General features: G+C 41.1%; 2 protein-coding genes across 4 annotated transcripts in view; both read right to left on the bottom strand.

Moving 5' to 3' along the window:
• adcyap1r1b (adenylate cyclase activating polypeptide 1b (pituitary) receptor type I) overlaps positions 1 to 21,801 on the bottom strand; it is a 34,991-nt gene extending 13,190 nt beyond the window's left edge. For 2 of the 3 annotated variants that reach the window (XM_026147030.1, XM_026147032.1), the window contains exons 1-2: positions 21,439 to 21,801; positions 2,289 to 2,425 (exon numbers count right to left, since the gene is read on the bottom strand). In XM_026147030.1, coding sequence (XP_026002815.1) covers positions 2,289 to 2,345 — 57 coding nt within the window. In that variant the 5' untranslated portion in view covers positions 2,346 to 2,425; positions 21,439 to 21,801. Of the gene's footprint in view, positions 1 to 2,288; positions 2,426 to 19,050; positions 19,120 to 21,438 lie in introns of all 3 variants that reach the window. The other variant, XM_026147031.1, reaches the window with a different exon arrangement.
• The window catches only part of LOC113009434 (pollen-specific leucine-rich repeat extensin-like protein 2), a 30,564-nt gene continuing 19,046 nt past the window's right edge, over positions 15,349 to 26,866 (bottom strand). The window contains exon 5 of the mRNA XM_026147712.1: positions 15,349 to 15,432. Coding sequence (XP_026003497.1) covers positions 15,349 to 15,432 — 84 coding nt within the window. The remainder of the gene's footprint in view (positions 15,433 to 26,866) is intronic.

The raw sequence follows: 26,866 nt of genomic DNA, 5'->3' as shown, positions 1-26,866 counted from the left end.
TCTGTGTGCTATTGTGAATAAAATATGGGTTTATAAGTTTTGCAAATTCATTTTATTCAGTTTTTATTTTCACTTTACACGGAATTGCAACTTTTTGGGAATTGGGGTTGTCATCCAGGGAGTGTCTCCATTCTTTTACCAGCTCCAGCAGAAAAACACGTTGACAAGGAGAGATTTCTTTGAAGGTCAGACACTTTCTAAATCCTGTATTTGTATTCCATATGTCCTTAGTGCCAGATGAAGGGTTTTGAACAGACTTGGCAACCATTGCTCTGTCTTCTGTTATACAGAACAAGATGCTAAATAAATTTCCTCGTTTTTGGTTAGCACTGGTTTGTGTGGGTATATGCAGCATCGTTCACTGACTGACTTGTACAACTGAAGCACTATATTCAATCTAAAAGTTTTCACTTGCATTGTACATGTTTCTTAATAAAATATTTGAAACAGACTGATATTAAACTGAGCTTAGCAGTAGCTATCATTACAAAACATACACACTAGCAAAACAATCAAGTCATAAGACAACGGTTACTGAAGATTGCAAATGTATGATTTAGAATTAAAGGAAAGGGGACCATAAATAAAGTTGGTATATCTGGCAAGAGAGTTATTACAGTTATGATAGTTTTAACAGACAAATTGAAATATATATTATTTAAAAGCATATATATGTTAGCAAAACAACATTGGCCAGTACATTATTATATAATTCTAACACTACCAATAACATAACACTGGTTTATGTTTACAAAGTTGCAAAGTTTAGTTTGAAAGAACTTCAAATAACTTTAAACACATACTTGGTAGATAAGATAAGATAGAACTTTATTAATCCCTCGGGTGGGTTCCTCTGGGAAATTCGAAATAATTTTGTAACAATTGTAAATTATTTTGGATATCCACACAAGGTAGTAGCTTTATCATGATACAGGATACAAGGCCTGTTGAGTCTGTGTTTTGTCCCATCATCCTCCCCTCACCACCAACTAGTTCTGGCAAATGACTGGCCCTCCATGACCCTGGTCCTGTTAAAAGTGTGTTTTTCCTTCCCACTGTTGCCAAGTGCTCACATATACCCAGTGCTGGGAAGGTTACTTTTAAAATGTATTCCAGTACAGATTACAGAATACATGCCCCAAAATGTATTTTGTAACGTGTTGTCAATGAGAGTAACGTATTCTGAATACTTTGGATTACTTAATATATTACCATGCTTTTTACAACTACATGAATGTACTATTGCTGTGTGATTTATTGCTTTTACTGAAGGTTATTCGTCATAGCAATGCCAACTAGATTTTTAAATCTTAATATAAAATGAGTAACAGGGTGGACATTAGGTGAGGCTGCACTTTTTTCAGTGATCTCGTATAGAAAACTATTCCGCTCCTATATATAAAACAGGTCCGCAGCTCCGAACCGTAAAGGTGTAAAACCGTAAAGGGACCTCTGGCTAATACGTCAGGTTCTGTGTCGGGCTCGTAGCCAAAAACTAGCTTTACTTTGTTGTCTGGGTCAACTTTGCTAGTGAGAGACAGAGAGAGGCGTTGAAAGGCTCCAACGGAACTTATTGTTTCAGAGGAAAACACGAACACAGTGTACAGTTGAGTCTTAAAAGCTTTCTTACAGCTGGGCTCGTCAGGCACTGTTTTTGGCTGCAGTGGTTATTATTATATTTACATGCTTCCAGCTCCCGTTTCTGCCCCGTGACAGCTTGTACTTTTCCACTCTCCTTTTTCTTCCCTCCTTCGCTCACAGACACATAACAGGTATAGCAGTCCATTCTCCCTGCAGCACGGACTACTAGCACGACTAAAGACTGTAAGCTCTCCATTTATTTCCCTTCCTTCAAACACCTTTGAATTCAAACACCATTCATTTTGTGTGTATGTGGGTATGAGTGATTACATACATAGTGACGATTTGTAAATATTAACTACTGTCTTCTGTGTCCCTTGACAGGAGAGGCCATTCTTTCCTCACACAGTTAACAGGCTGGAATAATGCTGAACAATCCATGAATAAATGATGAGGATACATCTTTATCCATTATTCCTGTCACATGCTGATCAATGAATTATTGATGCAGATACTCCATATGGTTATTCTAAGTAAATTAGTGTACAAGTGTGTGAAAATCAATCTAATATGCAAACACTGCTGAAGTGAATCTCCACCTGCTGCAAACAGAATGTTTCAGAAGCACTTTGACATGAACAGTTATCCTTGCTGCACACGTTTTCATAAACCCATTTATAAGACATGAGTAAAGAAATAACACTTACCGAGGGCATAAGGAAGAGTAGGGTGAGGGTCAGTGAATTGATCTTTGCACCAGACATTTTTTTTTACTTCTTAGGAGTTTCCTCTACAAAAAAAGATCCAGCACTAAACGTGATGGGATGTCACCTCACCTTGGGATCTGAAAATCACAAGTGTGGAAAAGTATGAAACAGCATGTCTACATTACATCTCATTAGTAGTTATAGACAGACACTTAGCATAGTTTTATATGATTGCTTTCAATAGAACATTGCTTTGATGAGTGGTAGAAAGACCTTTCTAAAACCTCTGAATAAAACTGAGATCTGCTAACTGTAAAGACCACACCCTAAGACATCATTTTCACCGACATGAAAAAAGCCACTGACCTCATGCCTCGAGGCACTGTCCACTGGTAGAGAGAATTAGCATGAGAACAGAAAAAAACTGACAAATGGACCTAATCCATAGCAGCAAAAGACCCCACACAAAGTAAAAGACCCAAAGGATACCATGCAGGATGCAGGAGTCAAGGGTTTAGGTTTTTACTTTAAAATAAATCCTCGATATCTGGACTTGTTTTAGTGTTAAGGTCCATTATGGCCTGTATTTGTATAGCGCTTTACTAGTCCCTAAGGACCCCAAAGCGCTTTACACAACCAGTCATCCACCCATTCACACACACACTGGTGATGGCAAGCTACATTGTAGCCACAGCCACCCTGGGGCGCACTGACAGAGGCGAGGCTGCCGAACACTGGCGCCACCGGGCCCTCTGACCCTCTGACCATTATGTTTTACAACCATTATGTTTTTACAAAGGCAGTATTGCATGTGCACAATGCACTGTAAGTCGAGGAACTAAAGTGATTTCACTTCACTGCACATTTCTAATGTGTATGCCAAGAATAAAGGAAATATAGAGTTTATGGCTGTGATTTTTTGTTTGTTGAAAGGAAACAAGACAAGTGATAGTAAGGTGTTCCCCATTTCACTAATTTGTGCCTCCTCATATCCTCTATCCTCTGATGAATTTATCCCTGGATTGAATGGTAATTTGAATTGAAGACGGCTTGTCAGATAATGCATGTATGAAGGATTACAGTGAATCCAGAAAGTATTCACAGTAGTTCACTTGTTCAGCGTCCATGTAACCTGAGCCCTATTTCAATGTGGATTAAATTAATTTTTCATCTCAAAGTTCTACACACAAATTGAGATTCTTGCAAATTTCTTGGAAGAATTTCTTGCAAATTTAGCAAAACAAAACAAAAAATTCCCTTCCCGGGCAGTCAATCCTTCAAGCTCGGGTCCTCTACCAGAGGCCTGGGAGCTTGAGGGTCCTGCGCAGTATCTTAGCTGTTCCCAGGACTGCGCTCTTCTGGACAGAGATCTCCGATGTTGTTCCCGGGATCTGCTGGAGCCACTCGCCTAGCTTGGGAGTCACCGCACCTAGTGCTCCGATTACCACGGGGACCACTGTTACCTTCACCCTCCACATCTTCTCCAGCTCTTCGCTCAGCCCCTGGTATTTCTCAAGTTCCTTGTGTTCTTTCTTCCTGATGTTGCTGTCATTCGGAACCGCTAGATCTATCGCTACAGCCGTCCTCGTCTGTTTGTCTACCACCACTATGTCCAGTTGGTTAGCCACCACCATTTTGTCCGTCTGTATCTGGAAGTCCCACAGGATCTTAGCTCGGTCATTCTCCCATTTTGACCTCAGGATTTCCAGGCCATACTTGGCACAGATGTTTCAGTACACTATGCCGGCCACTTGGTTATGGTGTTCCATGTATGCCTTGCCTGCTAGCATCTTTCACCCTGCTGTTATGTGCTGGATGGTCTCAGGAGCATCTTTACACAGCCTGCACCTGGCGTCTTGCCTGGTGTGATAGACCCCAGCCTCTATGGATCTTGTGCTCAGAGCTTGTTCCTGTGCTGCCATGATTAGTGCCTCTGTGCTGTCTTTCAGTCCAGCTGTCCATCCACTGATAGGATTTCTGGATATCAGCCACCTCCTCTATCTGCCGGTCGTACATACCATGCAGGGGCCTGTCCATCCATGATGGTGCCTCTTCTAGCTCCTCTTTCTTGGGTTTCTGCTGCCTGAGGTATTCACTGAGTCCGTTAGGGCCATCTTCCTGATTTATTCATGGATGTTCGCTACCTCATCCTGGACCGTGGTGCTGACGGCCACCAGTCCCCGGCCTCCTTCCTTCCACTTAGCATGCAGCCTCAGAGAGCTGGACTTGGGGTGAAACCCTCCATGCATGGTCAGGAGCTTTCTTGTCTTGATGTCAGCAGCTTCTATCTCCTCCTTTGGCCAGCCTATTACCCCAGCAGGGTACCTGATAATGGGCAGGGCCAAAGTGTTTATAGCCCAGATCTTGTTCTTGCCATTCAGCTGACTCCTCAGGACTTGCCTGGTACTTGGTGGTTGCACCTTTCCTACCTGCCTCTTCATTGTTCCCATTTGCCTGTGGGATCCCATGGTACTTGTAACCAATGTTCCCTCTAATTTTTCATGTGTCTGAGCGAAAACACAAACTCCCTGAGCGGTCTCTTGAACCACTGTGAGCAACAGCAGACGTGTGCACTGTGGTCACGCCAGCATCGAATCTATCCAAGTTACATGGTTTATTAAAATAAGCAAATTACAGCATTTACATTTATGTTAGACTACTTTTAATTAACTGCTTTAGCACACTTACAATGAAAATTAAAAACAAATCTTGTTCAGGACCTGTGTAGTATGTTAACACTATTGGAAGTAAAAAATAACTTGAACTGCAATTTTGAAAACACAACTTTCTTGTTTTTTTTCTTTTTTCTTTTATAGAGTTCTGACTTGTATTATGAGTCTGTGGTCTGGCAGAGAGTCCTGTAACTCTTTGTCTGCAAAATACAGTATATAATGACCAATGTTGGGTAATTAATTATATAGTCACTTCTTCAATAAAGTAAGTGAGTTTTGCAAACAACAACGTTTTTTTCAGCTATTTACCTAAAAATGCAGCCAAGGCGGTTTTTTAAATAAACATTTCAAACTATTTACAGAACATTCAGCTGCTCTGCATCATCTGATGCCACACAAATTATTTGTGCCACTCCAAAAAAAAATTTCTGTCCACTATGAGATAAAGAAGAACAACAGCCTGATACCTGCAGGCCTGACAACAGGAGATGTATCACTCCTGTAACACCTGTAACATTCAGCAGTCGCCTCATTGTTCTGACACACACAACAAAACTATTGACTACACTACACACTAACTACACAAGATTTGCGCTAAACATCGCAAATCTCTCACATCTCAAAACACCGCCGTCACTCCTAAAACTTCCCTCTTTCCTAAACAACTAAATGCCATGTTGCCATATCATTTTTTGATTGATCCACATGGTACATTTTTCCACCAATAGGAAACGCTGGGGGAGTTGGGAGGGGGGCTGTTTTTGCTCACAGGCGGAGAGTGCTTTTGAGCGTTTTCCTTATAAAACGCCGTTTTTACTGTTTCTTCCCACAGTAAATATAAACAATGATAGGAAAAAAACCAAGCATTGCATATATTTTTTTTATCATAACTCCAGTTTTACGTGGCCTATTAAAAACTGGTATAAAGTCCACACTCTCTTTATTTAGGCCTCCAACTTTCCCTCATCCAACGCCTGCAACTAGTCCAGAATGCCGCAGCACGCCTTTTAAGCGGCACCAGAAGACATGACCATATCACACCCACCCTCGCCAACCTTCATTGGCTCCCCGTATGTTTTTTAAAATCCTTTTATACACTTTTACAATTTTAAATAACCAGGCACCCAGCTACTTAATCGACCTCCTTGACCTATACATCCCCACGAGAGCACTCAGATCCTCTAACCAGGGGCTCTTAATGCAACCAATGTCTTGACGGAAGAGTAGGGGGATCGTGCTTTTGCTTTTACCGCACCAAAACTCTGGAACAGCTTGCCGATTGATGTCCGTGCGTCGGAATCCATCCAATCCTTTAAATCACGTTTTAAAACCCACCTGTTTAAGCTTGCCTTCCTAACAACTTAGTTTTTAACTTTTCCCCGGTCCATGCTTGTTTCCACGTCACCATCTTAAAACTGTATTTTCTTTTGCTGATAACTGTATTTTCCTGCTCCTTTACTGCTGTAACCCCACAAATGCGCCTTGTCTGTGAAGCACTTTGATGTACCTGGGTCTTTTAAATGTGCTATAGAAATAAAATTGAAACTGAAACTGAAACTTTTTTCATCAACTGTCCTGCTCACATCTCCAATGGTTGTACACGTTGTCATTAATGTGGCTTCACTCCACATCAGCCACGCCACTTTGCTAGCTAAAACACCGGTGCCGGCACATAAGAACGCTGTCATAACCTGTCAACGACGTTGATTAGGTGCGTATATAAGAATGTGAATCGCATCACTGAGGCGGTTAAGGCCTATGCAGAACAGCAGTGGGGTCAGAGCATCTCCTTGGTAGATTCCACACTTGATGGTGATTTGTGCTATGGGCTTGAAGTTGGCCTCTAGTGTTTTATGGCACATCCCCATTGAGTTCCTGATTAAGGCTCTTAGGGTCCTGTTGATCTTGTATAGTTCTAGGCATTCCAGGATCCAGGTGTGGGGCATTGAGTCATAGGCCTTCTTGTAATCAATCCAGGGATTGCACAGGTTGGTCAGCCTAGTCTTGCAATCTCATTAGTTACTTATGATGATAAAAATCTTTTGCCCATCACAGTTTGTGTGTGTGTGCAATATTAAAAAGGTAAATCTTGTAACATTACACCATGTTCTGAATTTGTAAAAAGTAATGTCACTTATATTTGAGCAGCAGTAGTTGGGGAAGGAATTATTATTGCAGTCGTGCCACATGTCGTATTAAACCGGCATTTTAAAATGAGACTGCAAGGCGAGGGTGCTTCACATAGTTCCTATTGCCTGGACTCCTCCCTACTCATGTCTCTTGAGAGTAAGATATAAGTCAGAAAGATGAGAACTGAAGATGTGGGGAATGAGAAAGGGGGTATGTTTTTACAGCTTTATTGTTGTTAAGAATGCCCAAAAGACCCATGGCTGTGTCACTGCATTCTCAGACAAAGCTCTCAGATAAATTCTCTCAGTTGGTGAAGAGTCGTTTTCATCAAACAGACCATTTCTTCTCTTAGAAAAAATAAAGTATCATTCAGTAAATTTTCTTCCTTACCTTACACTGAGGATCAATTTGAAAATGTTGAACATAACACGCTTATCTTGCTGTAGGGACAAAACCTGCTTGAACCACATGATATCTTTAGTCTCACTGCATTGCAACACAAAGAGCAATAGCGCTCTAAATATTTTGATATATTTTTTTTTTTTTTCAATTTGAAAATAATTATCTCTACAGTACGTCAAATGTTGTTAATGTGGGATTTAAATTGCCGACTCAGGTTTTCACTCATCCATATTCAGCACAGTTTTGTCAGTCAGTTCTATTTTCAGATTTATTATCATAGAGAAGAACTCTTGTATCGTGAATGCTGTGCAGAAGAGACTCAGTCTGCCAGCACAGCTTAAGTGATGGACGTTTTCATTCCAAGTACTGGAGACCAAGCAAGAGACATTACAGTGGACTGTACGGTAGGCCTTCATTAAAGACATAGTTTAAAAATCTTGAATCTGCAACTCACAAGCAGAAAATTAATTATTAACACAAATAACGCAATGTTTTGAGAAAAAAACACCGAACATCCTTTCATCTGTGCTGAAGGAGAGAACATAAATATGTTCAGAATATTTGTTTTGAGTTCATAGGGAAATGCAGTTTGAAAACCAAGAAAAGAATATTATTTCCCCTACAGCATCAGTTGTGAACCATTACAAAGTCACTATCTTGCTATCAAATGACTGAGTATTCAAACTGTACATGAACCAGCAGGTCAGGTTGTGTCCGTGTAAAGAGCTCTTGTGTATGCATGTGTGAGCCCTCATGGATGCACCGTGACGCAGCAGGCTTAGAGGGCTTGCATGAACAAAGCCAAGTATCAGGACTGGGCCTGGGGCATCATCCCACAGGGAGAACTTGGCAGCTTGGCATTCCTACTCTACCAAAGCCCTGCCAGCACAAGCTCCTCCTTCTGCTGTTGTCAAGAGCAACCGCTGAGAGAGCTGCTGAGTTTGGATCTAAAGTGGACCACGTGGCCCTGGGACCTCTTTCTGCTCCTTCTTGAGCTCCACTGTAAATAGTGCCCCTTAAGTTTTCTAATGTGCTTCTATTTATCTCTTAGACAATAAACACCAAAAAACGTAGTAGAAACAGCAGAATCATTAAAGCCTAAAATCAGTCGGTTTTCAAGTCCTGCTGTTAGACCACAGCCACACAAACACTACCTTCACTTGCAGTTTAAAGTAAGAAGGACACACACACATCAGACAAGACTCAACATGAATGGGAGTTGCTTCATTGCCAAAGTCACCTCAATCACTTCTAATGCTCTTCCTTAGAAAAGCTTTCATGGTAAGTGCTAAAGCACAATCTCCCATGAATTCATTTATTTTACACAACACCATGCATCACAGCATTGATGATATATTACCAAGGTGTAGAGAAAAAAACAAAAAAAACCAAAAACAAAAACCTAACACTTCAGTTTCATTTCCATGACACTGGATTGTTTAGGAAAGCACCTACAATCTTTCTTTTTTTAAAGAACGCTTTCCTTTACGGTCCCATCAGTTTAGAAAAACTTAGATAAAGTAACTCAAGCTCAGCTGAAATTCATTATACTAGAGACTTGATAGGTCTGTCTCTCAGACTGCATACAGTCTGAACACACCTTGTGAACATATTGTATGCCCCGCCAATGCAGTCCATGAAACCAGAAACTAAAACTCAGTGGGAAAAAGCCAACATTTACAGCATCTCAAATATCCTCCTATCTCCATGTGTGTGGCTATTTAGGGAGATTTTGTAAACAGCAAACGCACTGCACATTAAAAATGTTTGTGATTTGATACATAACATTGAACCTAAATCATGCTTCAGTTTCAGTGAATGAGAGATAGAGTAAATATTTAGATTGCTGCCAGTGTAACCATACTCCAGTACTCCAACTAGGCACCCGGAACTGTCAACACCTCCCACTCTGAACTGCCTGAGGCCAGCTCCATCGAGTGCAGTTGATACGCTCGTCTTGGTCTTTCTTTTCAGTTGATTTGAAATTAAACACCAGGAAAGCAGTGTTTTATCACGTCTGCTGATTTATTAGTTGCGGTTTCATGGATGAGTTTTTGCTTTATTCATGTACGCATGGAAATTGTCTAAGTGTGGCAACAACAGGTCCCACTCTGTGCAGCAAAGGTTTTCCTCCACAATCAGGAGTATAGACATGAGCGCTGGTACACCATCAGCATGTTGTGTTTCCGACGCTGCTTCGAACCTCTGACATCATAAACCGTAGTTTAAGAAATGAAACTGATTATTATTATTATTATCATTATTATTATTATTGAGATATGCAGGAAATTCTGGTGCCATCTTGACTTACAAGACTCCAGATATGACCTACATTTCACCTCAGTACTGGAACAACGGTGGGCGTGTTCCCTATTAAAGCCTTCTGTCAGCAGCATCTCTGGTCTATATTTTTTGTTTATTTGTTTTAAGTCAGACTGTCCTATCAATCACAAAGGACATCAAACACACTCAGGAACTTGCTTCCACACTTGCTACTCCAACGTTTCTTACACTTGGACTTGTATTAAGTCACATCCTAGTACAGGGAGTGCAGAATTATTAGGCAAATGAGTATTTTGTCCACATCATCCTCTTCATGCATGTTGTCTTACTCCAAGCTGTATAGGCTCGAAAGCCTACTACCAATTAAGCATATTAGGTGATGTGCATCTCTGTAATGAGAAGGGGTGTGGTCTAATGACATCAACACCCTATATCAGGTGTGCATAATTATTAGGCAACGTCCTTTCCTCTGGCAAAATGGGTCAAAAGAAGGACTTGACAGGCTCAGAAAAGTCAAAAATAGTGAGATATCTTGCAGAGGGATGCAGCAGTCTCAAAATTGCAAAGCTTGTGAAGCGTGATCATTGAACAATCAAGCGTTTCATTCAAAATAGTCAACAGGGTCGCAAGAAGCGTGTGGAAAAACCAAGGCGCAAAATAACTGCCCATGAACTGAGAAAAGTCAAGCGTGCAGCTGCCAAGATGCCACTTGCCACCAGTTTGGCCATATTTCAGAGCTGCAACATCACTGGAGTGCCCAAAAGCACAAGGTGTGCAGTACTCAGAGACATGGCCAAGGTAAGAAAGGCTGAAAGACGACCACCACTGAACAAGACACACAAGCTGAAACGTCAAGACTGGGCCAAGAAATATCTCAAGACTGGTTTTTCTAAGGTTTTATGGACTGATGAAATGAGAGTGAGTCTTGATGGGCCAGATGGATGGGCCCGTGGCTGGATTGGTAAAGGCAGAGAGCTCCAGTCCGACTCAGACGCCAGCAAGGTGGAGGTGGAGTACTGGTTTGGGCTGGTATCATCAAAGATGAGCTTGTGGGGCCTTTTCGGGTTGAGGATGGAGTCAAGCTCAACTCCCAGTCCTACTGCCAGTTTCTGGAAGACACCTTCTTCAAGCAGTGGTACAGGAAGAAGTCTGCATCCTTCAAGAAAAACATGATTTCCATGCAGGACAATGCTCCATCACACGCGTCCAAGTACTCCACAGCGTGGCTGGCAAGAAAGGGTATAAAAGAAGAAAAACTAATGACATGGCCTCCTTGTTCACCTGATCTGAACCCCATTGAGAACCTGTGGTCCATCATCAAATGTGAGATTTACAAGGAGGGCAAACAGTACACCTCTCTGAACAGTGTCTGGGAGGCTGTGGTTGCTGCTGCACGCAATGTTGATGGTGAACAGATCAAAACACTGACAGAATCCATGGATGGCAGGCTTTTGAGTGTCCTTGCAAAGAAAGGTGGCTATATTGGTCGCTGATTTGTTTTTGTTTTGTTTTTGAATGTCAGAAATGTATATTTGTGAATGTGGAGATGTTATATTGGTTTCACTGGTAAAAATAAATAATTGAAATGGGTATATATTTGTTTGTTGTTAAGTTGCCTAATAATTATGCACAGTAATAGTCACCTGCACACACAGATATCCCCCTAAAATAGCTAAAACTAAAAACAAACTAAAAACTACTTCCAAAAACATTCAGCTTTGATATTAATGAGTTTTTTGGGTTCATTGAGAACATGGTTGTTGTTCAATAATAAAATTATTCCTCAAAAAAACAACTTGCCTAATAATTCTGCACTCCCTGTATAATTGTAGATATGTTGATTTATTTGTGGCTTGCATAAATGAGCTCAACAGTATAAAAACATAAATACAAATATAAAAATAGCAAAAATGATTTCTGCATATTGAGTTCCTCATTTATTCCTTTATGAATGGTTAAAATCCTATTTAAGCACAGAGTTGTTGCAGCACCTCCTTGCCTCATACAGCAACAACTCCATTCATTTAGATAACCCCCACCCCCTCTTTCCCACAAATAGAGTGACCCATAGAGGAACAGACCTACAGTTTCTCAGTACAAACATGATCATGCGTGGGAGGAAGGAGTGTTTTTGCTTCTTCCCATCAGAGAGCAATGACTGTACTGTTGAACAGAATCAACCCGTAGTTCAAAAATGGTTAATGGCAACATTTCTGCTTGAATATGTCTAAAATAAATGCTGACAAGTTAGTCTGTAATAATGGTGTTAATAATGGAGACACAAATTTCACAAATCTCCAGGTCAGAAAAGAATAGCCAGACTTCTTCAAAATGATAGAAAGGCAACATTTGACACAGATGGGCTACAGCAATAGAAGTCCATACCGGGTTTCCCCTTCCATTACCTAAAAGCAAAATACATGGGTTGACTAAAACTGGACAATAAAAGATTGGAAACATCTTCCCTTGCATAAAATACATGAAATCATGGATCCATCCTGCCTAATAATGTGGGGTATTTTTTCTAGGGACGTTTTGGGCTCCTTAGTACAAACTGAGTACTACCCAAGTACTGTTGATGACTATTTCCATCCCTTTATGACCACAGTGTACTCATCTCCTGGTCAGTACACTGCCATAGTCATATACTGTAGTTACATATGTACTGTGTTTGTATATATGTAACTGTGAGTATATATGATCAATCAACATGGCTGTGGCCAACCACACATTTCCAATCTACAAAAACACCTAAAGACCATCTGGAACCATTTTCAATGGTGTGGTCAATAATCACAAATACATAAGTAGCGTAGTTGGAAAGGACAGCTATAAGTTCATGACAGAATGTTTATAATGTTTCACCTAAAAGTTACAAAGTGATTCACAGAAACAAAATAAATTAAAAACTTTGAATAAGAGCAAAGGAAAACAGAAATCTGAAAAGCAGTGGAAGCAGACAGCATTAATATTCATTCTTGAACTCTTGGATCTAAATGTTTGCAAGATGATTACTGGAAAACATTTTAACTGTGTGATTAACGATCAAATTAATTTGATTTACAATATTTCCACACAGTGCAACTGTGGTAGCAGCTGAAGCAGAAAGCCAGGGGCAAAGGAGCAAAGGAGCAATAGCTGCGATTAATGAAGGGAGACATACTGCTGTCCAATACCCAACAGAAGAAACAAGAATTGAAAGCAGTAATTCATTGTGAAGTTATCTATAGAAACTCTCCTGATAGAAATTTGTGCACATTCTTCCTGTGCATCCAAACATCACATGAAAGATAACACTGGGGAACTCAGGAAATTGTGGGCAGTGGCCAGCAGGGAGTCTAGAGAGGGCACAATCTCACACGATCACATAGCCAATTGACTATATCTATTAGCACTATCAATCTCTATATAGCACCAAACTATGATCAACTCACAAACATTTGTTTAAATAATAACCAAACTGGTCCTACTTAAAAACAAACATATTGTTACCCATGAACACACATAAAATGAGAATGCATGAGTGTGTGTGGGTGTTTGCCTGTAAGCTCAGCAGCTGCTCAGAATTCTCCTCCCCAAGCTGTAATCAGTGTCCTAATGAGTCTCAGCGGCTTTCATGTTGAACAGTGTCAGCCTGGATGTGTGTAATGTTTGATGCTTCGTTTAAAGAGCACATACCTAATTTAAAAAAGCACACACTTATGCACACAGAGGCACAGTCACTCTCTAAACTAAACATACACACAATGTGGAGACTGCGGTCTGTACTTTGAATAAACATTCGTGTAAAGTTTCACCCAAGAGACTGAGAATAAGCAAAGAAGGGATGGAGAAAGTAAGAGGGGAGCAGGCTGGCGAAAAAGAGCTGCATTATGAATATGTGGGTGCTGAGAAAAACTATTCACTCGGGAGAAGAGGAATTGGTTCGCTCCGGCATAAGGAAAAGGAGAAGCAAGGATATCCTAATGATCACTCACCTGTAACACTGCTGCGGTGCCGAGAGACACTTTCTCAGTGATGAGATGTATCATTAGAAGGAAAAGAGACAGGGAGGAAAAAGCAGGATTGCAAAAAGCGTGAGCCTCCTTTGATTTTAGTTAGAGCAGTCTAGCCTCCCAGGATGTGTTCTGGTCAAGCTTGACAGCTGTTGTAGCCGGGAGAAGAGGCATGCACTGGCTTATCCCCCTCTACTCACTGAGAGAACCTCAAACCAAAACTATTCTTCTCTTTCTATCTCTAATCAAGGAGGTGCTTACTCCTCTTTTCAGAAAAATGAAATGTTCTTTTTGTGCTTCAAGATTAATTATCTCATGTGTTAATCCACCACCGGACTGTCTAATTCCCACTGAATATCTCACTAAGTCACTCAAGTCTCTGGCTCTATATTTAGCCCAAGGAATTATGGGAGGAATTAATATACACAGACATGACTTAGTCTTCATTATTTTGGAGATAGAGAGAGAGGTTCACGCATTACAGAGAGAGGGATGGAGAGTGGGAGACAAAGAAGAAAAGACAGTATGAAAACTGGCCTGGTTTCTCGCTCCTATTATGTCCCATTTTTCCCACAATTCTGTTGGGAATTATGCAGTCACAAGGCCGAGGCAATGGCTTTTTAAAGCGCAAAAGAAAGTAACAGTTTAAATAACATTAAAACATCCTCAAAATGCACCACAGCTAAGAGTCATTAAACAGCCAGATTCTCTGTGAGTGTCACAGACTGTATTGCCAATTTTCATGGCTACAAAAACCTGGCTGTAGGCAGGTGTGTTTTAGGAGCCAGTACATTACATTACTTTCAAATTACAATATTGTGAACACAATGAGACAGAGAGACAGCTATTTACCTTGCATTTGATTGGTTCCTGTGTGGCATAATTCATAACAGGCATAATATTATGACAGAATGCCTAATATTGAAGTTGATTTCTGCCAAAACAACCCTGAAGGAGAGCTGTGGTTATCTGGCATCAAGATGTTAGCAACACATCCTTTAAACCTTGTAATTTGCAAGATGGGGCCTCTATGAATTGGACTTGTTTGTCCAGCACATCCCACAGATGCTTGGTTGGATTGAGATCGACTGGATTGAAGATCAGGTCAATAAATCCAACAATTTGTTCCTCAAATCACTCATGAATGCTATGGTAGGAGCATTATCCTGTTGAAAGAGGCCACAGCCATCAGGGAATACTGTTTCCATGAAAGGCCGTAATGGTCTACAGCTATGCTGAGGTAGGTGGTGCATGTCAAAGTAACATCCACAAGGTATATACAAGGTTTTTCAGGAGAAAACCTTGGTTCGCAGCAGATGGCCGTCCCTCCTGAGCCTGGTTCTGCTGGTCATTTCTTGTTGTTAAAAGGAAGTTTTTGTCACAGCATTTTCTGTTTCTTATGTTTTGGTGTTTTTCTGTATTATGATTTATGTCTGATTCTTTAGCTATCCTGTTTTGATGAGTATTATAAATCAATGTTTCAGTTTGGTTCTGGTCATGAGTTTAGTTTGATGTTAATTCTTCTTTAAGTCTCTGTCGTCCCTGGGTTCCATGTGTTATATTCTTTCAGACTGCCTCTCAGCAGTAGCGGTTTTTGATACGGGCGACACAGGCGGTTGCCTGGGGCAGCATCGTGGTGGGAGGCGACATCACGGGCATCGGCTAAAAATAAAAAAATAAAAAAATAGCTCATTCTCATGCTGCCCCGACGTCATGCCAGCGCATAGTAGGAATGTCATAGGCACCGATCGGTTTTCTATCGCCCATTTGCTGGGAGTAGGGGCGCCCTCCGTTTGCGAGGTGCGCCTGCTGCTTGCGGCACAGGGAGGAGAGGGCGGGGCGACGGGGGATTCTCTGGCTGGCTAGAGCGGCATCTAATAACCAACTTGCAAAAGAAAAGAAAAAAGAAAAAGAAAAATCATGCAGACTTATAATTTGCACCGATGTTTTTTCGAAATTCTATATGCGAAAAGTGAGCGCGAGAGCCCTCGGTGCGCCTGCTCGCTGCTGGAGTCAAAGTAAACTTTATTGTCATCTCCGCTACATACAGTCCAGAGAGACGAGACACAAGGCTCCAGTTACAGCAGTGCAAGTAAACAAACAATAAATATAAGAAGAGTAAGAAAATAAATATACACTTTAGGACTCGGGGTAAAGGGATCAATTTAAAATTTATAATTTACAGTTTGATGATTTAAAGTCTCACACACAGTCTGCCCCCCCTCCACGAAAGTGGAGGGGGGCCGGCTGCTTCCAAATAGAGCACATTTCATTCATAATGATGTAAATCCAAGCCCATTATGTATTCATGATTTGAATCCTGGGTTGTGTGAAATCCCAGAAATAAACCCTACACAAAGTGAATCTGTGAGCTAAGGTGTAGGTCTATTAGGTTATGTAAAACGAGCAAAAGATGCAGGTAAGCAGATGTGTCATTGGATAATGGCAGGTCATCCTGAAACAATCAGAATCAGAATAATTTATTAATCCCTAAGGAAGTTATGCGGGTTACAGTTGCTCCAAGGAGAAATGGTAAAAATAGTAACAGTAACAGACTAAACTCCAAACAATACATTATGTTACAGATTTTAATATTAATTAGTCAATTGTTGATTTGTCCTGTTCTCATTGTATGACGAATTATCATGGCTGTTTGGTAGCCGTTTGCATACAATGCACACTCTCTCTCTCTTCATATGTGTGTGTGTGGTGGGGGGGAGTGTTCGCCCAGGGCGCCAAACAGGCTAGGACCGCCACTGCCTCTCAGTGTCAAGTCTGCGTCTTTGTGATTTGTTTTGTGTTTTGTGTTTTATTTTGATAGTCCCAGTCTGATGTCAGTGTGTTCTGTTTTACTTCTCCCCTGTCTGGTTAGTCTAATTTCTCCCAGCTGTGTCTCCCTCCTGTTTCCCATTCCCTGGTTACTCCCCAGTGTATATAAGCCCTGTGTTTTCCTTTGCTCTCTGTCGTGTCGTTAATGTCTGCTCACCCTCAGGTTTTGCTGTGTGTTCCAGTACCTGTTTTGCCTGCCTGTTAGTTTATTTTCCCTCAGTATAGTTAGTCTTCTGTTCAGTCTGCAACCCGCAATAAAGCTGTTTATTTTGAGTTCAACTTTTCCTCAGTGAGTCATGCATTCTGGGTCCTTCCTCCCTGCCTGCCTGCACACAGCCATGACAGTTTTTCCTTCCCACTGTCGCCAAAGTCCTTGTAGGGCTATATGATTGTTGGGGTTCTCTCTGTTCTCTTTTATTATTTTAGGGTCTTTTCCTCTTAAATTCTCAAAGCACCTTGGAGCAACTGTTGTGGATATTTGGCACTATATTAAAAAAACTGAATTGAATTGAACTGAAGCATCACACTGCCTCCACTGGCCATAGTGCATCCTAGTGCCAGGTTTTCAACAGAAGAACACCCTCTCTGCCATCACAAAGATGGCAGAGAGGGTGTGTGCTGGCCTAGTGGCGCAGGTCACTTTCTTCCATTGCTCCGTGGAACAGTTCTGACAGTCAGGCCCATTGTTGGTGCTTTTGGCAGTGGACAAGGGTCACCATGGGCTCCTTTACTGGTCTGCAGCCATGCAGCCCCACACGTAACAAACTGGTAAGTACTGTATATTCTGACAGCTTTCTATCAGAACCAGCATTAATTTTTTAAGCAATTTGAGCTACAGTAGCTCGTCTGTTGAATCAGACCACATGGCCCTGCCTTCATTACCCATGTGGATCAATGAGCCTTGGCCACCCACGAGCCTGATGCTGGTCAAAGACTGTTCACCAGTCAAAAGATCGTAGTGATATTTGCACCTCTAGCAACTTGCATTTCCTGGTATGGGTCTGTTCACTGTACACACCGCCTCACGATTCCACATCCATACTGGGAATGCTGGAGACATGGAGTGGAGCAGCAAAAGCCCAGCTCAGAGTAAACAGTGACACCAGATACAATATTTAGCCCTTTAAAGCCAAGTGTATCATATTTAATACATGTGTGTTGTGAGTTTTTGAGACTTCTACATCATCAGTGTGACTTTTTTTACCCTCAAAAATGATATAAATTGCATGACACATTGTAATGACTAAATTGCAAACACAGAAAAATTTAAAATCATATATGTAGATTAAAATTTATATATCTACATTGTCTAAAGGTTCAACAAACACTGTATTATCAAAAAATTAAAGATTTCTGGCAGTTATTTCATTGGTTCCGGTTTTAAAAGGTTAGGCACAGAAAGAGAGATGGGGTGGTGAGTTGCAGATTTGCAGCAACTGGGGACATACAGCTAACGCCTTATGTGAAACAGACAATTGGATGTGTAAAACAAAATCAGCTGATCTCCTGTAATAGTGGCTGAGCTTTGCGGCCTGCCTGGAATAATGCTATGCTCAACATATTGTATTGAAATAGTAACATTACTTCAGTGTCATTTACAGTTACAGGTTCCTGGAGCATTAACAAACTTGAATTGAATTGAACTGCAAAGCACATGTGTCGTTTTGGGGAGCTGGAAAGATCACCTCCCAATATTTAGAGCAACCCCTGCATACCAAAAATAAAAACACAAAAGAATCTCATTGAATACAGCCACTACATTTTTTGTGATGACTGTAACTGCAGTTATATAACCATGGATGAGCCAGAAGGAAGTGGGATAAGGACAAATGTCTAAATACCAACTAAGCAGTGAATGTACACGTGAAAACACACCGCATATGCAAACACTGGAGGCTGTACATATCTCAATGTACAATACTCAATACCTGCTGTTATTAACACACAACCACTGCACTATAAAACATTTTTTCTGCTGCTGTAACAATGTGAATTTCCCAACTTTTGGACTAATAAAGTTTATTTTATCTTGGAAAGTTGTAGATTTCTGTTTTTGGAGTTTATAGCCCAAGTGTTGTGGCTAGAGATGTACATGAGTCCTAAGAATGATCAAAAAAATCCCCCAAAATAGTAACCACAGTCAAAACTGAGAGGTTTATAAGTTAATTGATTAAGACATTCAGGCACATTCAGGCAGGTCACTTCCCCAAACAAATCAGCCTGATATTAGACAGAAGTGCCAATTTGTTACGCTCATGTCTAAAACCAGGCAAACACAAAAGAGGACAGAAAGGTAAATCAGGCTTTTATGTATCTGTATTCTGCAGGGAGAACATCCAATGAGGGAAATTAACAATTAATATTTAAAAGTGATCAAGAATGCCAGGAAACCTCACTGTATAATATTTTTCTTCCTGTGATTAATTATTTTGATAGAGTGTATATACATACCACTGTCTTTACTGAGTCTAGTGTCAGTTGTGCCCTTGCATTCCTTATGATTTGGTGGGTTGGCCATCACTGACAACACATAGAAAACAAAAAGACGATAGTGGATAAACTTTCAGTGTGCCTTTCTCTGTCACAGTTCCAGTTATCAGCTACACTCCTTTAAACAGTTACACCAAGGGTTTTGACAGGTCTAGGTAAAACACTATTTTCTTACTTTGCACCTTGGACTTGAAATAACTTGCAAAACTTTTAATATGATGTTTCTAACAACTGGTGAATTTAGCAAATAGGCATAAATAAAATGATAAGGACCCCAGTGAAGGAGACTTACATGTTTTTTAAAGGCAGTTTTTTTTTAGTGGTGGACATTCGTATACATCATGATCTAGATCTTGAAATTTACATTACATTTTAAAATATTTTGTGTATGTATGGCTGCTACCATAACCAGGTCTTCATTGTGAAAGGCCTTTAATTTCAACAGCATATCCTGGTTACATTTTTTTTTTTAAATTATTTTCTTTTAGATAAATTAAACCACAATGCAGAAAAGATAAGTCTCCAATACTCGAAATTTATTGGGGAGAATTGCCAGAACCCTTACTCAATGTGTCCCCTAAATGCAGACCCCCAAGCCTCCCCCATTCTTCATAATCTGTTTAAAGTGACATCAACAATTACCGTCCAGAATGATATGTACTAATATGAAGAACTCTGCTGGCAGCTCCATATTTGGTCAAATTTATAAAGTTCAAATGTAAAATTTTGTGGATTTTGTGTGCATTAAATGATGCACATCACATCCAGAAAACTCCTATTTGATCGGATGGTGTAGCCATTAAAATGTGCTCTCTTTGCCATTCAGTTCAACCATCGTATACCATTAATTGCAGACATGGATGTGGCAAGTATTTCAAAACTAACATTACTTTTTATTGTGTTCACCCTTTTGCATGGGAACTGGATCGCCTCAATACAACTATAAATGACACTCGCTCATGCATGACACTGGGTGTGTTACAAGGCTGCCTTGCTGAGACTGGGCCTGATGCCTAATATCTTCTCCTTCTCCGGCCTGACTTTTTCTTCTCTTTCCTCTGCTGATCAGGCCAGTCAACACAACAAGGCTAATTGGGTCATTTAAATGTCAGCATCACTGAGATCTAAAGGACAGAAAAGCTCTCTGGTCCTACTTGTGCTGTTACACTCTAAATGTCTCCTCACTTTCCTGCACGAGGTATTATGGGAATTTTTGTTACTCTTAGGTCAAGCAAATCTAAACAGGATTCTGTGGTTTCTCTGATATGCTGAGCTGTATGTGACCTGTAAATTTAAACAAATTAGAACTGCATACACACTTTTTCTTTGGGATGAACCAACTCAGATATTTAAACAGTTCTCACGCATGTTCAGATAGAAAAACAGAGCATTACTTATCGCATTTGTGGCGAGTCTTATGAATGATGCTGCAGCTGAGCATTCCGAGATGTAAATAAATAACTCAACAGCATTTTATAATGTCATCGGAACAGAGGGACGCAGACTTGCATGCACACATATTTCCCCCCATCATTAAGAAACACAAGTTCTGAGAGAAAACACATCTTCTGCCATCATTCAGACACAACAGACGTGTAGATGTAGGCGGCTGGGACTGAATAGCTTTTTCAGTGTAGCTTTAACCCTCCCAAACCAGCCAGGCAAAGAAAGAAGAGAAGCCGCAATTGTTATTCAGCGACAGCAGGCTGCATTACAAGGTCACACACAGCATTTACCCAAAGGCCTGGATTTCAGACAGACAGAAACACACACACATGTGCATATGCATGTGTGCGTGTGTGTGTGTGTATATATATATATATATATATATATATATATATATATATATATATATATGTATGTGTGTGTGCCAAATTATGGGATAGATGATAATATTAATCTTATCTTTGAGTAATTGAACTGAATACTCTAATAACAGAGGAAGGACTGGATAACTCTTTTATCCATAAAAGAGCTCATGCATATTATTCTGATTTTAAATATATATAAATATATTCTGATTTTAAGAATTACTTAATCAGAATATATTAAAGACTCCTCATGTTCACAGACGAATATATAGACAATGCGCTATTTTGTACATAGGTGCTTTTCTGCTCCAATATCCTGTCTTTCTGTTTTCTCATATTCATTGCTTAGTGATGGTCCTTCTCCTTTGCAGTGTGCAAACTGCGCGCTGCCGGCAGCCACTGATAGGAAGCAACCTCCTCACTGAGATCATCCGACACATGCCGCAAGATCCCGGCACGCTCACTTCCATTCTCCTCCCTTTACATGCAGGTTTAACCACTTAAAATGTGATTCGTGAATTCCCCCCGCAAATCTTACCATTTTATCAATTTGCTCCAAATAGAACTCCTGCGCCGCGGCCCCTTCGCGCACACCACAGGAGACAAATCAAGCCTGGCGGAGCTGTAAAGATACAAGATTCCCCGGTGGCTCCAGGCGATGCAACTTCCAGCCGGTATGCAGTTTGGGTTTGTTGCAGAATTACCGCTTGGAAGAATGCGGTAATTTTGCTTTTGCGGCAGAGATTAAGGAATGAAACGAGGTTTCCCGTGCCGTGCGTGGAGATTGTTCGGTTGTTAAGTGCTGATATGTCGCTTGGCCCAAGGACTGCTGCCTGCTCGTCTCGTCTTCCACATAAGAATGTGCCGCGCATTTCAACTAGTCCACTCGCTATCAACCCCCCCTTCCCTCTCTCTCTCACTCTCTCTCTCTCTCTCCCTCTCTCTTATCCATGCACAAACACTCTCACACATGCGCGCAAGGAAGCTGAAATCCAATTCTACATGATGGATGTGAATAAACGGGGTGTGTTAAATTATCTAGTCTCATCTGATTCTACACAGAGACACAGAGATGTGGTGGAACATGAAGAAAGTGTGTGTGTGTGTGTGTGTGTGTGTGTGTGTGTGTGTGTGTGTGTGTGTGTGTGTGTGTGTGTGTGTGTGTGTGTGTTATTCCTGAGGCATCAGAACGGATCAAAGAGCTCAAACAAAAGAGATCAGAACCCCGGACAGCGACCGTGACCATTTCAATATAAATGTATCAAAGTGTGATGCAGGTGAGCAGCTGTGCTAATAAAGTCCATTTACAAATCTGCACGTTATAAAATGTCTGCAGGAAATTATCTTGGAAAGTCTATCCTCTTAATTTTTTGAGAAATCGTCATAAAATCTGTAAGATGATTTTAGACACTGTGTGTTAGTACACTATGTGTTTAAAGCTGCTCAAGACATTTTATATTATATGTAACTGGCTGCCTTTCCTGCAACAGGCTAATTATGCCTCCCATTCCAAGATTATAAGGTGTGTTTACTGGGAGGAGGTGGTGTGGCATTACGATAGTCATTTGATGAACACTGGCAAAGACAATGGCAGTAGCTTTTAATGGCTTCTCCCATTTTTTGTGTGTTTCTCAGTTTGCCTTATCAGCTTTTTCTTGGCACCTCTTTCAGTTTGATTCCTGTTTTAATTGAAGACCTGTTCTTCATATAATTTTCTCTGTTTTTATTTCCCTCTTTTGTTCTTTTCCCACCCTCGTCAGTGTCTGACTGGCATTCTCTGTGCCTTATTACCCTGTTAATCCTCTCTGATACTGATTGTGCACTGCACACTCTGTGAAGGTGATTTACCTGTTTTGCATTTTATTTAGATACAACTCCACACATATAGATGAGTATGCTGTGGTTATTTCGGAAGGACCACCTCAATTATAAACAGAATAAACATGTCTTTTTTGTATGTTTGTTGACCTTTCCCACATTAGGTTATGTATTGGCTGTGTGAGCTGGTAATTCTGAACCCAAAAGGACAGAAGGCAGGAGTCGAACTCAAAATGAGCATTTAATGCTGATAGTCCAAAATGTTACAGCAAACATGGAACTGAGTAAGTGAATCAAAAACACAAAGAAAAGCCACGAGATACAGATTTGTTGGGGACGTCAGAGTGGGAAGATATAAGGCTGGGGTTCACAAAGACATAAAGGACGAAGGAAAAATAAACAGAGAGAGACAGATAGACTATATACACTCTCATTATAACAAGGAGAGATAGGCTCGAAAAATGAGACATAATGAGACGGAGGAAGCAAATTCCACACAAGACACACACCTCTGAGGCCTCAGTGTCTAAAGAATGGTTGCTGCAACAGATGATGATTGCAAAACCTCCTCTCTTAAGCCAAAATTTAAAGAGGATCTTTCTGTTTTGTTTTGTTTTTTAATTTATTGGTTGCAGGGTGTGGTTTTGCCTCAGCTAAAGGGGAGGGGTGGAACAGAGGAACAGGGGGCATTGCTAGGAGACAAAGGAAGGCACAGCTTCCAGCTATTGTCTAATTACTTCTATTCATGTAGTAGTGCACCAGAACTGAGGTGTGCAACATCCACTTGGACTGGCAGCCAGGGAAGCTGCAACAACGGATAACACTGAGTGAACTGTGCATTGTCTAAAAAAATCATTAAAGATAGTGTGTAATGTAATAAATAAAAGTATAACAAAAGTGTTGTGTCTGACTGTCTGTGTTAGGGAACCCACAGTGACACAGAAATACTGCACTGGTGCCCAACACTACCAAACAGCAGAAAAAAATATTGGACTCACAGCCTATAACAGCCATTGCAAGCACTGACACAGATGGTGGCAGAGCTGTCCACAATGCACCAGAAACAGATGACTGGAAGCAGCTGGAGGCACGGTACTGCAGGCCTAGGTCAAGCAGCACATCCAGGAAGTGGAAAACCTTGGACCTTGGTATACGCCCACCACTCTGCTTCACCTTGTTACCTTAATCAAGAAGCTGGAGATAGGTGATATACATTCTTGGAGAATGGCAAGGCATGGCTGGCCATCTCTGCTCTAATCCATCTCAAAGTTGTTCTGTTGGCTTGAGGTCAGGACTCTGTGCAGGCCAGTCAAGTTCTTCCACACCAAACTCACTTACCCAGGTCTTTATGGGCCTTGCTTTGTCCACTGGTGGGCAGTCATGTTGGAAAAGGAAGACCCCTCCCCAAACTTTTCACATACAGTTGGAAGCATGAAATCGTCCAAAATGTTTTGGTACAGTGAAAAATTACATTTCTTTTACTGAAACTAAGAAACTACGATCTAAATGTTGGAGAGCTGTGAGCTTCTACGAGATGTTATCAATTTTGCGTTCAAAGAGCATAGTCTGAGTACTCACGACTGCTGTGAGCTTCTCCAAGATGTTATCTGTGCTGCATTAGATGAGCACATTTTGAGTATGCACTGTTCTTTTGCTAATCTCAAGGCTACAGGAAGTTTGGAGGTATCTGGCAATGAACTCTGCAGAAAGTTCTTGACCTCTGTGTACTATGCACCTGAGCATTGCTGACCCTGCTCTGTGATTATAGGTGGCCTACCACTTCATGGCTGCTTTTCTGTCGTTCCCAATTGCTTCCACTTTGTTACTGTAACACAATTGTGTTACAGACATAATACAACACACACACACACACACACACACACACACACACACACACACACACACACACACACACACACACACACACATATACACACAAGCAGAGCCGGTGTTTGCAGGGAAGTGATGGATTATTTTCAGTGTGATTACACAACAAAAATTGTTCTCCTCCATCTCAGCTCTTCCTCTGTCCCCAGTCCTAGCGTAACTGAAATATGCAGAGCATGATTAGGGAATTGGTCCCAGCTGCTCTGCCAGACACTGCCCTCTGAACTTATTTCACCACCCCTCCCTCTGTAGCGGACCCACAGACCGCACTCCTCCACAGATATAATAACACTAACAGTTGACTGTGGAATATTTTGTAGTGAGGAAATTTCACGACTGTACTTGCTGCACAGATGGCACATTTTCTTTTTCTTCAACCAGTCTTTGACACTTATGTTTGAATGGGTGAGCAAATCCATAGAATTGAGGCTGTGATTAGCTCCTGCCTTGCACACCCTTTAAGGCAGGCCTTTGCAATATTCAACATCAAAAGAGACATTTTCTGCCAAACACATTGGTATTCTCTTTCTGGCCAGACACACGGGAGCTTCTGCAATAATTTTGTTCGTATTTAACAAAATAAAAATGCAGACATAAGTGTACACATTAGTTTTTGACTGCTAGTGAAAACTAACAAAAAAAGTATATATGTATGGTTAACTCTAATTCTAACCTGTGGCTCGTAAGCTGCATGCAGCAAAAGAACCAGATGAGCCTTGTAAGCCGTAGGTTGCCTTTGCTATAAGGGATGGACTGACCTCAGTTTAATAAGTTTGTGGAACAGTGTGGGGATCAGTCTCATGATCACACTCTATGCTTTGCTTTTAACCATGTGACGGTCAAATGTTGTACCTTGCCACAGCACAAACATTCCTCTATTTGGCAATGATTAGAGACAGACTTAATTATTGAAAAAAATCAAAAAGCTAGAAGCCTGACGCTGACTACATTTGCACATCACAATCAATATCCAATCCATTTTGCAAAACACAGTTATGTACGCCTTTGGGAATCCAGTTTCCTTACTAATGACATTTGGAGGTAGAAGGGGGAGTGTGAAATGAATAGACCCTACGTAGCCTCTGGTGACAGTTTTGTGGTGTTTATTGCCACAATATTTTTTCCTTTTTCCTGACATTAGGAATTCTTTTCAGCTGCTTCTCCAGTCCACACTCAGCTCCTCTCTCAAGCCCCAGCATCACTGAAAAGGGAGAGTCTGATTACTGAGTGGCAGCAGCTGCCCTGCCAGCCACCCTGGCACTGCCCCTCAAGCCCACTTCACCACCCCTCCACTGTAGCAGAGCCAGAGACCCCACCTCCACCACAGTGAGCCTTTAGAAGAGTGTCTCTAAAAGTATATTTGTTCAAGTTTACTGGCTTGCCCAGTGCAGTTGTTGTAAAACTCTGCTCATCTGCCAAAAAATGGAAAAACAAGCAGAAATGTCAGTCCACTGGAAAAAGAAAGAGTCCAAACCCAAATCCAGTTCAAGAGAGAAATAAAAAATATATGTATAACCTGGAATCACGCACTGTTAGCATGGCTTATTGGTTTCACTGGTGCAATGAACTCACCAAAGATCTCCTCAGTATTCTCTGTTCTTGTGTTGGAAAGAAAAAGGTGCGAGAGCTGCTGCAGAGTTATAAAATTATGATGGGAGTTATTTTATCAATTTGTACTATCAGAAAAATGGCAGAGCAAGGTCTCTAGTTGACGTGGAGCACATTTTTGTGCTACTTTTTCCTTGAGGAGAAATGTGATACTTGCACCTGACATGTTGCTTCCTACTTCGTTCCATGTCTCGTTTTCATCTAACCCTCATGCTGATAATCAGTGGATTTCATTCTGCTCCTGTTCTCCATTCTGCTGCCATCCAGGCCTCCCACACAGTGTGTAGTGGTGGTGACTCAGGCACCCCAAGTCTGCCTTCATCTTCCAGCCTGAGCTGCAAGGAGAAGAATCTAACCTTGCTTTTTATTTTTTATTTTTTTAACTGTTATTTACACTTACATTACTATGTACCATTAAAACCCCTCTCTCTCTCACACACACACAGGCTGGGACTGGCTGCTCTCAGGCAATCGAAATCGGGATTTGAGTGTTTCTCTTGACGCAATGACATCATCACTAATTGATCCTCTTTTGAGTTCTGAAAGGGGAATAATATGCTGGTGTATGGGGTTGCCATGGAAACTGGGCCACTTCATTGCAAGGGGATGTGGAGTGCTGCTGGATGTTGGGGGTAAGTCAGGATGCTGGGGTG

Source organism: Astatotilapia calliptera, chromosome 17 (assembly GCF_900246225.1).
Source record: "Astatotilapia calliptera chromosome 17, fAstCal1.2, whole genome shotgun sequence".
NCBI classification, from domain to species: Eukaryota; Metazoa; Chordata; class Actinopteri; order Cichliformes; family Cichlidae; genus Astatotilapia; species Astatotilapia calliptera.
This window is presented reverse-complemented; position numbering and strand designations above follow the sequence as displayed.